The sequence below is a fragment of the Eublepharis macularius genome, chromosome 10, assembly GCF_028583425.1.
Source record: "Eublepharis macularius isolate TG4126 chromosome 10, MPM_Emac_v1.0, whole genome shotgun sequence".
Lineage (NCBI taxonomy): Eukaryota > Metazoa > Chordata > Lepidosauria > Squamata > Eublepharidae > Eublepharis > Eublepharis macularius.
In genome coordinates, this window is record NC_072799.1 from 56,198,068 (window position 1) to 56,210,807 (window position 12,740).

The 12,740-nt window shown below is 40.2% G+C and overlaps 1 protein-coding gene and 1 pseudogene across 3 annotated transcripts in view; both read right to left on the reverse strand.

The window, feature by feature from the left end:
• Positions 1–12,740, reverse strand: part of LRBA (LPS responsive beige-like anchor protein) — a 602,029-nt gene that overhangs the window by 24,745 nt on the left and 564,544 nt on the right. For 2 of the 3 annotated variants that reach the window (XM_054990072.1, XM_054990070.1), the window contains exons 50-52: positions 8,092–8,284; positions 4,485–4,547; positions 206–361 (exon numbers count right to left, since the gene is read on the reverse strand). In XM_054990072.1, coding sequence (XP_054846047.1) covers positions 206–361; positions 4,485–4,547; positions 8,092–8,284 — 412 coding nt within the window. The remainder of the gene's footprint in view (positions 1–205; positions 362–4,484; positions 4,548–8,091; positions 8,285–12,740) is intronic. The other variant, XM_054990073.1, reaches the window with a different exon arrangement.
• Positions 8,728–8,850, reverse strand: LOC129337187 (U4 spliceosomal RNA; annotated as a pseudogene).

Genomic DNA, 12,740 nt, shown 5'->3' on the forward strand with positions numbered 1-12,740 from the left:
TAGAAGGCTGCAGTGTTTGTGAATTAGCCAAGAGTTCTCTTGTACAAGAAATGCAAAAAACACAGCGATTTAACTCAACCTTTTGTTATGAAAGGTAGAAGAATAAAATGTAAGATTTTAAACTGTACAACATATATATAGGCAACACGTCCTTTTTAAAAGCTTTAGAAAAGAAATCCAAATTCCACCGAAATAGGAGCCATACCTGTATCAGTAGAGTATACCCGGAAACTTTTGTCCCAAAATCCACAAACCAGTATATAGCGATTGTCGGAAGTGATGACAAAACACTGAGAATGGACCTGAATACTTTGATCTAGAAGATCAGTAATTTGCCTCCTGTGCATACCTGTATTACTGGCTGAAGGGGGAAGGGGAGGAAAGAGATGAAGGAAGACTTTTAGCACATATTAACACTGAATACCAAATTCTTATCAGACTGACATACACACACTTTGATCAGTGAGTTTCTGGTGAGTAGTCATGTTGGTTTGTAGTAGACGAGCAACGTTTGAGTCCAGGAGCACCTTAAAGACCAATGAAGAGTTTCCAGCTTTTGAGAGTCAAGCTTCCTTTGTCAGGACTTAAATCAGTGTTAGATCAATAAGTAAGTGCTGCTGTATCTTTTGTCCTGTCTATATCCTTCCTTTTCCTCTACATTGTCTTCATAGAGTTTACCACAGAATTCTAAATATCCAAATATCTCCAGTAGTATTTTCAAATTCATTGACGATGCATGTTTTTCCAAGGAAAGAGAGCTATCGCTCTTGGTATACTGCTAATTATAATCAGATGCATTACACAAGTTACTGTTAGAGGTAGGGTGACACATCAGGGGTCTTAAGTTAAATATATAAACATGTGCCCTGCCCACAAGTGATAAAATACTCTGTGTACCCCAGTAAAATATTCACGTATAATTCCAAACAAGTAATGAACACCAATGTTATTATATCAGTATTGTAATTTTTAAAATGGCTATGTAATAAGACCTTTTTAAAGTATTTGAGCATATTAAAAAAAATATTCCAAAAATGAATTCCGTTAGGCTATGAATAAGTTTTTCCTTTTTGGTCACTTCCAGTTTCCCTTAGCTGCATCAAAGAGATAGTGGAGACAGCTAGTGAAAAGGTATGCTGGTGAGAAATAGCATTCCCATGTGGAAAAGGCTAATTTTGTTGGCTAAACTTCCAGTTACATAATTCCTTAGGAAAATTATTAAGAACCTAAACTTAAGGTTCAAATGCCCCAGATTTCAAAATCATCTTCAGATCCAGATGCTAACTTTCTACAATTAAATCAGGACAAAATTCCATATACCATGCTGTTTTGCGTACATTCTTAGACTTACTTGTTGTTAATAAGGCAAACACTGCTGATAATACAAGAATTCAATGATGAATCAGGACCACCTTATCTAGAACTCTGCCACCAGCTCAGGACAGCCAAATGTCCACAAAAAGCTTTCTGGCAATTAGAGTATAATGCTGAACATGAAGGCTCATTTAGTTTCTATGGCTAGCCTATTAGCCATTCATAGACTTACCATCTGTGGATACTCTTTATAAAGGTCATCTACATTACTAGCCATCATGTGTTGCCACAGTGAATATTGTTAAGTATTTTTTGTATGAAGAGAGCTTTTTATATGTCTTGAACTTACTGCCAATAAATGTTCAAATGTTACTGCAGCCAGCTAGGTGAGGTTAGACAAAACACTGTTCTTTCTGCCTCAGCCCCTTTAGCAATAACACTATATTTAATAATAGAGTGGGTTGGCTCTGTGCCCATCATGAAAGCAGCAACGCCAGACCACCCACAGACAACGCATGGGACTCTACATGTTAGGGTGGCTCCCTAAACATGTAGAAAAATATGATTTTGTTAACTAATCAAAAGAAAAGACCCCCCCTCCCCCAAGCAGCCTAATAAAAACTGAACATACCCCAGAAGGTCAGAATACCAAGAACTGAGTGTCTTTTAAAAGGGGCGGGGGGAGTGCAGGAGAAATTAGCCTGTTAAAAAATACTGAAGGCAGCAGATTCGGGAGGCGGTGGAGAAACTGTTTTTCCCCACTAATACAATTCCCCAGCTTATAGGAAAGCTAATAATGAGTTACCCTTAGATAGCTCATGTAAGCATTCCTTGAATTCTTCAATATTCAATATTCACAGCATAATTAATAAAAATAATAATACAACAAGCAGGAGACCTGCAAAGAGCATCTCATTTCCCCTTCTATCTCCTCCCCCATTATTACCCTTTTCACTCTCCCCAGTAGCCCCTACAGCCTCTCCCCTTTTCCTGTTTTCTACTCTCCTCCCCACCCACTAGCAAATCTACCTTTATAATCCATCATTCAGATTTAGCTTCCCTCCTTTCCCTCCCCTAGCAACCTCTTCCTGGGAAAAATCTGGCCAAGTTGTGCAGTGGCTGCTGCTGACGGGACCTGCTTGGTCAAGTTGTGTGGTGGCTGTACCAGCAGGCCTGGCCAAGTTGTTTGGTTAGTGACTTTCTGATGGTTGCCCCAGGGTCTGTCCCTGGGAAATCTTCCCCCATTAGGGAGAGAGGTCGGGACATTTCCCAAAGCTGTTTTGGCTTTCTACTCCACGCTTGCTCCTCCTGACAGCATTGATTTACTGAAACAAAGTTTGGGAAGACTCAGCAATATTGTTGTGAACTTACTTTTTTAAAAGATTTTCTACAAACCTGAGGCTTCTTTCAAGTTTATAAAGAAATCTTCCTTTTCTTTCTCTGGCTCCATTTTGTAGATTTTTTGATCCACACTCTATGGCTCAGTTCAGAATTATATATATGATAATAATCATACCCAGTTCAAAGCATAGTCTGAGATTTGGGTCCTTAAATCCACAAATTAGGGCCATGAACAGACAAGACAGCTTTTTCTATAAAGCTGAGAAAAGCTCCAGTTTGTGCAGAAAATTCAGAAATCTAACCAAAATATATATCGGGACTTGAAAAACCTCAAAATAATAAAAGCACTGCCTGTATCTTTAAGAAATGAATGTCCTGAAAGATTTTACTGGCCAGTGGGGAAGTTGTTAAGCAATCACAACAATATTGCCGGCCTTCAAGCCTTACATCTTGGCCAGACTTTTCCCAGGGAGAGGCTGCTGGAGGAGGGACCCAAGTTCAAACCCCCTCTCTGCCATGGAAGATTGCTGAATGACCTTGGTTCAGTCAGTCTCTGCTGTGAAGATAAAATGGAGGAGAGGAGCGCAATGTAAGCTTAGGGTTTCTATTGGGGAGAAAAGCAAAGTATAAATGAAGTAAATAAATAATAAGCAAAGCTGCAAACTGAGGTGGGCAGATAAAAGGTATATTGGTTGGAGAGTGGTAAGGAGAAAAGGAAGCATGGAAAAGGGAGAGAATGTAGGGATGTCAGGAGGAAGAAAAGAGGAAATGGTATGGTGATGGGGATACAGGGAAAAATAATGTCCCCCCTGCAAATCCTTGCAAGTTCTCCACTTGTAAATGAATATTAAAGCAACTAAACCCGGGGGGGGGGGAGGGAGGTAAAGCAACTAACCATGAAATCCTAAGTAGAGTTACTCCAATCTAAGCCCATTGACTTCAGTGAGCTTAGACTGGAGTAACTCTCCTTAGGATTTTTTCACTGTAAAGCACAGTCTTCTAAGACTGTGATACACACCAATTTGTAAGTTGCATTGAATTATGACGGTCAAACCCACAAGCCTCTAGAAATAAAGGTTTACAAACAAACGGGCTCATCTTTCTTCGTGGCTTGTTCTGGCGTCACTCTAATAAACCACATGCAAATAGAACACATTATAAAGATTCATTTGACTGAGAAACAATCTCTCTGCTTCCCTGATTGTGATCCTGAAGTCTGCCATACCTTAGAAAAAACAAATGCTAATATCTTGACACTAAAAATGGCTGAGCAGTATATTTCAACTTTGGAACTGCTTTGCAATTACACATTAATTCCCTTAGCCTGAACAGCAGGCCTGTGAAGAAAGGATTGATCTCCCTTAATGACAAAATTCTGGCACCACAGTTTTATTTTTCACAACATGGTGCTGTTAAGAACCCCACTGTTGTTATGAAAATTTCTTCAGCAAAGGAGCACCATCACATTACTGGTGCACCAATTCATCATAATGTGCCTCGCTCTTGCTCATCAACAAGTCTGAGTGATGAAAAGACCCAATATTATCCTGACAGTACTTCATGCGCATTCTCAATCACACATTATTACAGCATCCATATTAATTTTCACTGACACACGTCCTAGGCCTGTTCAAATTAGGCAAACCAATGAGGGGGAGTTGATGAAATACCAGCATAGCCACAGCTCATTGCATTCCAATTTGCATGCAAATGGTTTATCAGGAAAATTCCATTCCCAGCAACCAGCAAGTGAAAAACAACCGTAATCTACACTTCAGGGCCACCATACAGAGCTTAATGAATCGCAAAGAGAGAAGGAAGTGACAGACCTATGAGAGGATCGATTTCCACTGGCAGCTGGTATGGCTGGTCCTGCACAGCACCTTGATGAGCTAGAATGCAAGAGAGAAGATTTAAAAACTGTGTTATTTTCAGGCTTTAAAACCACAGAAAATCCTATAAATCAAAGGCTTTGTGCCATTGTTTCATTATGGAAGTTTCTTCCATTTATTGAACACCATCAACAACAACATCAAAAAAAATCCAGGTGCCTTCAAGTACCGCTTATTACGTTTATTTTAGATTATTGCTATTCTCAATGTGTGCCATCATCAGAGGCTCCAGCTCTGGGCCATAAGCTATAGCAGATGCTTGACCGGCAGCCTCTCATGTTGCAACAAAACAAAATTAAGTAGTAAAGAGCACTTGAAACAAAATGTGACAACCATCTGCTGACTGTGGCAAATATTATTTTCCTCGTTTCTTTTGTTAAGATACTTTGAACAATATGGCACAAAGGGTTTTTTTCCTTTTCTTTTTTTAATGATGAAGAGAAAGAACTTTCCAGAGCACACAATATTAAATGTTTAACCCATCATTTAAAAGTTGCATACATAAATAAAAGCTTCAAAAAACCTCTCTGGGAGACAGTGTTATGTAAATGTATGAAATGTTTCTGTTTTTCTGATGCTAAACATATTACTTTTATCATAAGAGGCTCAGTTCAAAATATCAATGAAAGCTTCCGGAAATGGAACCTAACATAATAAAAATCATATGTGCAATCTCTCACATTTTCACATGTACCTTGTAAAGCATATGCTTAGTATAAAGTAGCATTGCTGGAATGCTTACATAGTTTTTATGGAATTCAGAAGTCCTGCTTCAGTAAAAAGTAACTAAATAGCACCTCAGTGCAAATTTTTCAGCTTAAATGGATACATTGTTTTGAGCACTGAAACGTTCAAGCTAACAAGATAACAAAAACAAACTAGGTTACCATTATATGCATTTGCCAGTGTAAAGGATCGTGTTAGTGTTCCCATTGTTCTTTCAATCTTTGTGTCATTTAGCTTTATTTAGTACCTGGCGGGCCTAGAGATCTCCCATAACGATAACTCATCTCCAGACTACAGAGGTCAGTTTCCCTGGAGAAAACGACTTTTGGAGGGTATTATACCCTACTGAGGTCCCTCTCCTCCCTAAACTATGCCTTCCACAGTTTCCACTCCCAAAATCCCAAGGAATTTCCCAATCCACAGTTGGCAACCTTATTGTGCAATAAATCTAGAATGACACAATCACTATCTTGTGAATCTACAATCTGAATGCTAGAAATGACAATGGTGTTAAGAGTAAACAATTCAACAAAGAACTGGAAAAGGCAAAAAGTACAGAAAGATTACAGACAGCTAGTTATACAGAACAAAAAGCGTGTGTTGCTGTTGAACAAGAGATGACCTGGTGGACTGATTGTTCCAGAAGGCAGCAAGGAGGGGAATGGAAAAAGAAGTCTAATAGTAGAAAAGTATGCATCAAGAAGGGAAGTGTTAGAAGGGAAAATAAGAATAGGTAGGAGGTACAGGATGAAAACAGACAACTATTTAACATGTACGAACAGCTGGTAAACTAGATATATCTAACATTATGGATAGAACTGCCAGGTCTCTGGGCAGTTTGCCTCCTCCCATTGATCACTAGTGATCGCCAGGAAGAGGCAAATTGCTAGGAACTTGCGCACCACCACCAGACAACTGGCAAGCTTAATTATGGATATCTCGACCATTCTTCCAAGTGACAAAGAATTGCACCATTCACTGGCTTCTCCAAACTGTCCTCACCATTTGGAAGGCCATTTTGAACCTTTCACACCTGGGCTATTTGCCACCTGTTTGGCCCTATACTGTACTGGATGTTTTTCTGATTTATGCACAGCATTTGATACTTTCAGTGGTGATCTCAACTCTATGCCAAGTTTCCCAAGTTTAATGGATAGCTGGTTTACAGTGATTTTTTTCCTTTCTGTGAGAACATGCCAGATCTGGATTCCATGCAAATGTTTATATTCACCATTCCTTCATCTGCCCTAGACCCGCCCGCTGCATGATGATTGGTTTGTTCCTCTTCTCTCCCCCTTCTGATCCTCCTCTCCCCCCGCCCCAGTTCCCTGGGGGCACCGTCACACACCGCAAGGAGTGTCTCTCTTATCTGTACCTACATTCTATCTATAAACTAGGATTGCCAGATTCCAGGTGGGGCCTGAAGATCTCCCAGAATTACAACTCAAAAGGATAGAGCTCTCCAGACTAGAGAGATCAGTTCCCCTGGAGGGAAATGGGTGATTTGCAAAGTGGACTCTATAGCATAATATCCTGCTAAGTCCCTCACCTCCTCAATCCCTGCCCTCTCCAGGCTCCCCCCACCCACCTCCAGAAGTTCCCTAACCTGGAGTTGGCGACACTACTGTACACATGTAATCTAAAGGTTTCTGGATGACTTGAAACCCAAGTCATCTCTGCTACACAGTGAAATTATAAATGGATTATAAATGGATTATAAAATGGATTATCAAGGTTCAGTGACTGTGCTGTGAGGAGATCCCACAAGACTTAATCTCTCAAAACAAATGGTTTTAGCTAGAACTTGTATATGTTACAGTTGTGGGAGGGATAGAGGAGGAGAGATTCTCAGGAAAGAGGTACGAAATTAGCTACTTTAGCGGTTTAACAATTGTGCAAAACAGATGACATGCAATGAGGTAAGCATTTTCAGAGGATCTTTCTTCCAATCAGAGCTCTTTTTCCAATAAGAAGGGAGAACTGCGCAGATAATTAATGTTGGAGAGAAATCTGACACAAAGAAGGAGGTGCAAATTGCAACAAACAAAACCTGGCCAAATAAATGAGCTTTCACTTCTGAAAGGATCAAGAGCGAGGCAAGGGAGCAAAAAGGGTCATAGTTAAATACTTTACCCTAGTGCACAGAACAGTTGGTACATAGTTGTCTGTATTCAGTTACAACCTGAAGTAGACTGGTAGAAAGCCTTTGTTAGAAGTAGGAGAAAGACAAAGAGAATTATAGGAAGCTACATGAAGTAGGAGACTTTTCTCTATATAGAGCTTTTCTCTCTCTATAAAAGGTTATGTTGATAAAGGAGTTGGAACGTGACAATTGTGTTACTTCTCTGACTCTTAATCATTACTCATTTTAAACATAGACAGGGAAGCAAAGTTGATCTCATCTGGACAACCTTCTTCCATTTCCCCTGCATGGTCAAGGCTGCCTCAGGTACAAGCAGCTAGGTCTCATGTTTGGAAGGCCAGTTCTTTTAAAAATTACAGTATATATTTTGCATATAAACACGTAGCCTATTTAGTTGTGGGTTTTTTGTGCATTCTTTGCTGATGCTGCTGACAAATTACTTGGAATTACTAGAATATTTCTAAATATTATTATGATGTTACTATAATAGAACCTGAAATGCCAGGGATTCTAATTAATTTCTAAACATATTGCTCATATTTGAGATATTTATAGGCATATCATCATATTATGGACAAATAAGCAATCACAGGCTACATACAGCTCCACTGTCCTCACCCCAACATCTCTGAACATACCCCATTATACTGGCTGTATTTTCATCTCTAAACTTACCAGGAAGATTGTGCCACTTGTTTACGGCGAACAGTCGGTTAGCGGTGACTGTGATCACTGCAGGATTTGCCAGACCGGGCTGGGTGTTGGCTGCCACATGTGTGACAGGAGAGTTAGACGGAAATTTCAGGACCATGATGACATCCTGCTGAGCTTGGTCTGTGAACATCAACGGACTCTGCAGGAGGAGATACTGTTGAGTGGGCACAACAAGACCCCAACCACATGGAGAAGAAAAGGCAAAGGGAGGTAGGAAAAAAAGGACAGGACAAGAGAAGGAGAAGCCGATTAAAACAAGCAAGAACCAATAGCAGCTGCAAATGAAAGGCAACGCAGTATTTTTTGACAGGCCCATGGAAACTAGCATCTTAGTGCACACCTTGATGTTTTCTCTTAATGGTTTATAGAACTTGAAAAGATAAAGCCACCGTGTGCTTCAGGCCACTGCTCGCTACATCAAAAGTTTCCAGTTGCCTGTGTTAAGCAAAAGGTTTAGCTTTCACATCACCAAGAAAGGGTAGTGTGCCAAGAAAAGTAATTACCAATAAAAGGGAGGGGAGAGCAGTCAAGTGCAAGAAATTTCCGCCATCCATAGAATCTTAGAACTCAAATGAAGCATTTAAGCATAAAGAATAAGGTCCTTTGCAAATCCAAAACAGAAAACCGTTACAAAAATATATCTGCAGTATAAGTTTTAATTAGCAAGTATTGTGCCTCTGATTAACTTCATTGGCTACAATATTACCAATGAGGAAAGATACAAAGAATATATTTGCATTATCATGAGTGCAGATACACAGATAGGGAAAAATACACGTATGTCCTCAGAATGTGATTTATAGGTATCATTATATGCTCCTAAGCAATATACAATATTAGGGATGTGTGATCGGGTTTCGGGAACTGGAAATTAGCCCCATTTATGCTGATTTGGCATAATCTGGCTATGCCAGTTCCCCAGGATGAACCCCAGATCCAGAGTCTGGGCAGCCAGACTCTGCTTGGCCAAATTGTTCAGCCATAGGTAACTGCTGCAGGCCGTGGCAGCAGAACCAAGTAGCTCCAATCTGATTTGGGCAGCTGGACTCTTCTGGGCCAAATAATCCAGCCATAGGCCACTGCAAGAGGACAGTGGTACAAATGGAGCCAAGCTCCACACTGCTGCAGGAGAGAGGTGCAAGGCTGGCAGTGCAGGGGAGGAGGCAGCAGGCAGAGTAGATTCCCATCCCATTCCACCCCTCCCTCCTACCCAAGCCCTTCAAGCCACCACCCACCTTTTAAATGCCACAGCTCAGTAAGCCTCACCCCCCCTTGCTTCAGTAGATTCTCTGGTTTGACAATAAACTTGCAATGGAGTTTTAATATTGATCCAGACAATCCCAAGAAGGGGCAGGGGCAACAAGTTTAGAAGCCTGGGAAGTGTTTCCTCCACAGTAAACAATACAGGGTGGCTAGGGGCAGCTTGAGCAGGGCCCATAGAATTGGACCCTGGGGTTCAATCCTCCTGAAATTTGGAGGTATTTTACAAGACATCCAGGAGGAGGTTCCCGCAAAATTTGGTGGCTTTGAACATTCTCCCCAAGCCTCCTGGATATTTTCCTCCATAGGGAATAATGGCCAAGATTCTCTAACCCAGATGAGAGAATCTGGCCCGGATTTCAGGGATACAATTTTTTTTTTGGTATCCCTGAAACCCAGATATGGATCACCCAGATTTCTTTGTTTTGGGTGCACACCCCTATACAATATAGTGCTAAGCAGGGGTCATTTTGTATAAAAAGAGCTGGAAGAACTCATTAACATAGCTCATTAGCATATGCCACACCCCTTGACATCACTGGAAATGTGTCATTAGCATAACTGATTTGCCTATGCCACACCCCCTGACATCACCTATTCTGACTGTTTTGGACCGAATCCTGGCCATTCAGGGCCGAAATTGGGCCCAAAATGGCAAAAAGGGGCTGAAAATGGCTGAAAGGGGGCCTAAAATGGTCAGGATCGGGCCACTGCTGAGCGGGACAGTGATCCACCACCTGTCAGAGGCCCAATCCGGGCTGTTTCAGCCCCAATCCAGGCCGAAACAGGCCCCAAATGGCTAAGAGTCAGGTGGGCGGGGCCACCTGAAATGTGACCTCTTTGGGGAACTGCCGGAACTGTGTTCCTGAACGTTCCCCCTCAAAATGAGCCCTGGTGCTAAGTATGTATTTTAGACATCATTTTGCAAATTGCATACCTCTACAAATAATGAGCCTACTTTTCTAAACGGTTTTAGTTCATATAAAGGAAAAGTTGCAATCAGGACTTCATAGCAGACTAATGTCCACATAATGGACAAATGACAAAAAACATAACAGCATAACAAAGTAGCTTGGGTACATAAAACATCTGGGTTTCACATGTCTGGGTACTTTTTACATTTGATAATGCTTACATAGGATTATGCTAGGAACTGGATTCATTATGAGAGGATAACTGATGATAGGAAATTATTATTTTGATCTTTGTGTTGTTATTAAGTTCCTGAAACGTTATGTCTTTCTTCCATGCCATGCTAGATGCCATTTTGTTCATGAGGGTTCCCCTGAGCAGAGGGTTTTCCGTTCATGGGGGGTGGGGGCTGTTGAAGGAAAGGGGAGATCCATTTCCTTTCATAGATGTTAGGATCCAATTGTATATTTAAACCATTATTCTAACCATGTGTGCTGGCACACTGTGCCATAAAGGCAGTCGTCCTACTTGTGATGTTTTGGTGATATCACTTTGGATAACAGTTATGCCAGTCCTATGGCCAGGTTGTCAATGAGCTTGGCTTCAATAGAAGAGATTCGCTGACCGAAATGGATATTTATGCAGATTTTTTACTGCATTGCTTCTCTTAGACATATTTGCAGGTAATACTGAGAAACTATTCCTTCATAATTAATTAGTAACTTTATAGAATTTGAATACACTGGTAATGGCTTCTGGCTGTTTGTAATCAACAATGCTGCAGTACATGTGCACGTATGTAAATGCATATAAAAGGATGTACATTTAACATATTTTTATACAGAACTAATAAAAAATTAGTACATTTGCATTTTTATTATCACTCCTTTTTAAAAAGTTATTAAGAGTACTTAGAAAAACATATTGTGCGATGTTCCTGTTTACAGTCTTTGTATAAAGGTGTAAATAAAAACAACTAATAAGCTACCCAGACACCCTTTTGAGCAAGTGGCTAAAAGCCAATCAATATTATGAGTTAATCCTCCCTGGATGCTCATTCAATTAAAGGTGTCAGTAATGCCTCATCTGATGTGGCCTCAATTAAATCCAGCTATCTGATGGTGTGAAAGCACAAGGGGATACAGCAACAGCAGCCAAACCAGACAAATAGGCAGCCTTCATGTGACTGCTAATTACTACACCTGGTGCATATTATAGCTTGTGCACTTAACACAGCCCATGGTGCCTTTAATTTCTTCTCTGCACATCCCCCCCCCAAAACACATTGAAACTTTTAGTGATTAACCCAATCATTATAGTGGTAAAACAGTTTATATTGTGAAGGGAAAAGCCAGTGCCTCTGGAAAAATGCATTTTTCTCTAGAAAAATACAACAATGCTTATAATCTGCTTATGAGGTTATGAAACAATAACATTTAGAAGTGTAAAAGTATGAGTTTCAATGTAAGACTGATCTGCCAGTATGGGTTCGAAGGCATTTGCAGAGTCAGAAGTTACTTGTACATCTGCCTACCTGAAAAAGCAATAAAGTGCAAAGCTGCAACAAAGATGGCTCTCACACATACCTGCCCCCAGAGGAAGCTGTAAGGTCTGGAAATAACTTCAGAAAAGCAATGTGTGAATCAGACTGCAGCCTTTTAACCTTTTGGAATACTGGTAGATGTTACAAATTACATGTACAGACACACATAAATATGGCTCTACGTTAGATGTAATATGAGTAACCCAGAATTTAACCAGTAAGGTGATCAACATTAACAAGGTAGAGTTTATGTCATATGTCTTGTGAATTTCTGGTTATTTTGGTTCTATTTTTTGGATGCTAACGGCCAGAAAGAACTAGCTTTGCTTAGTACTGAAAATAGTGAACCAAATACTTGTGAACTTTGATGTATTTGGCAAAGAACAGCAAGATCCACAATACTTTAATGAGATGTATTTTTACCTGCAGGTACTCTTGGGAATGATGAGAACCACGGATCTGAATATCAGTTGAAAATTTGCAAGCATAATCAATATGCAAACAAAAAGAGACTTGAAACTTCACATTGGGTGCAAGCCACACACACACACACACAATGGAACTGGATTGTACTCCATGTCTCTGACAGCTGGCACCAAAATGAAGAAACCTTTTCTAGGAGATTAACAGACTCAAGTGGTGAAACTTGAAAGATGCTAGAGAGAAGCTTGATCAAAGATGTTTTAATCTACGATTATATCCCTACCCCCCGCCAGCCCCCAGACAATAGGAAAATATTGACTAAAGAGGTAATCCAGTGAAATTGGCACAGATTCACTGTAAAGTTTCTGGATCTTTTATTAAACTTCATTCCTGAATATGGAGGATCAGCTCTATACTTCAGAACTTGCTACTTTAATTTTACAGAAAATAAGTATTTAAAAGAAATTGTACT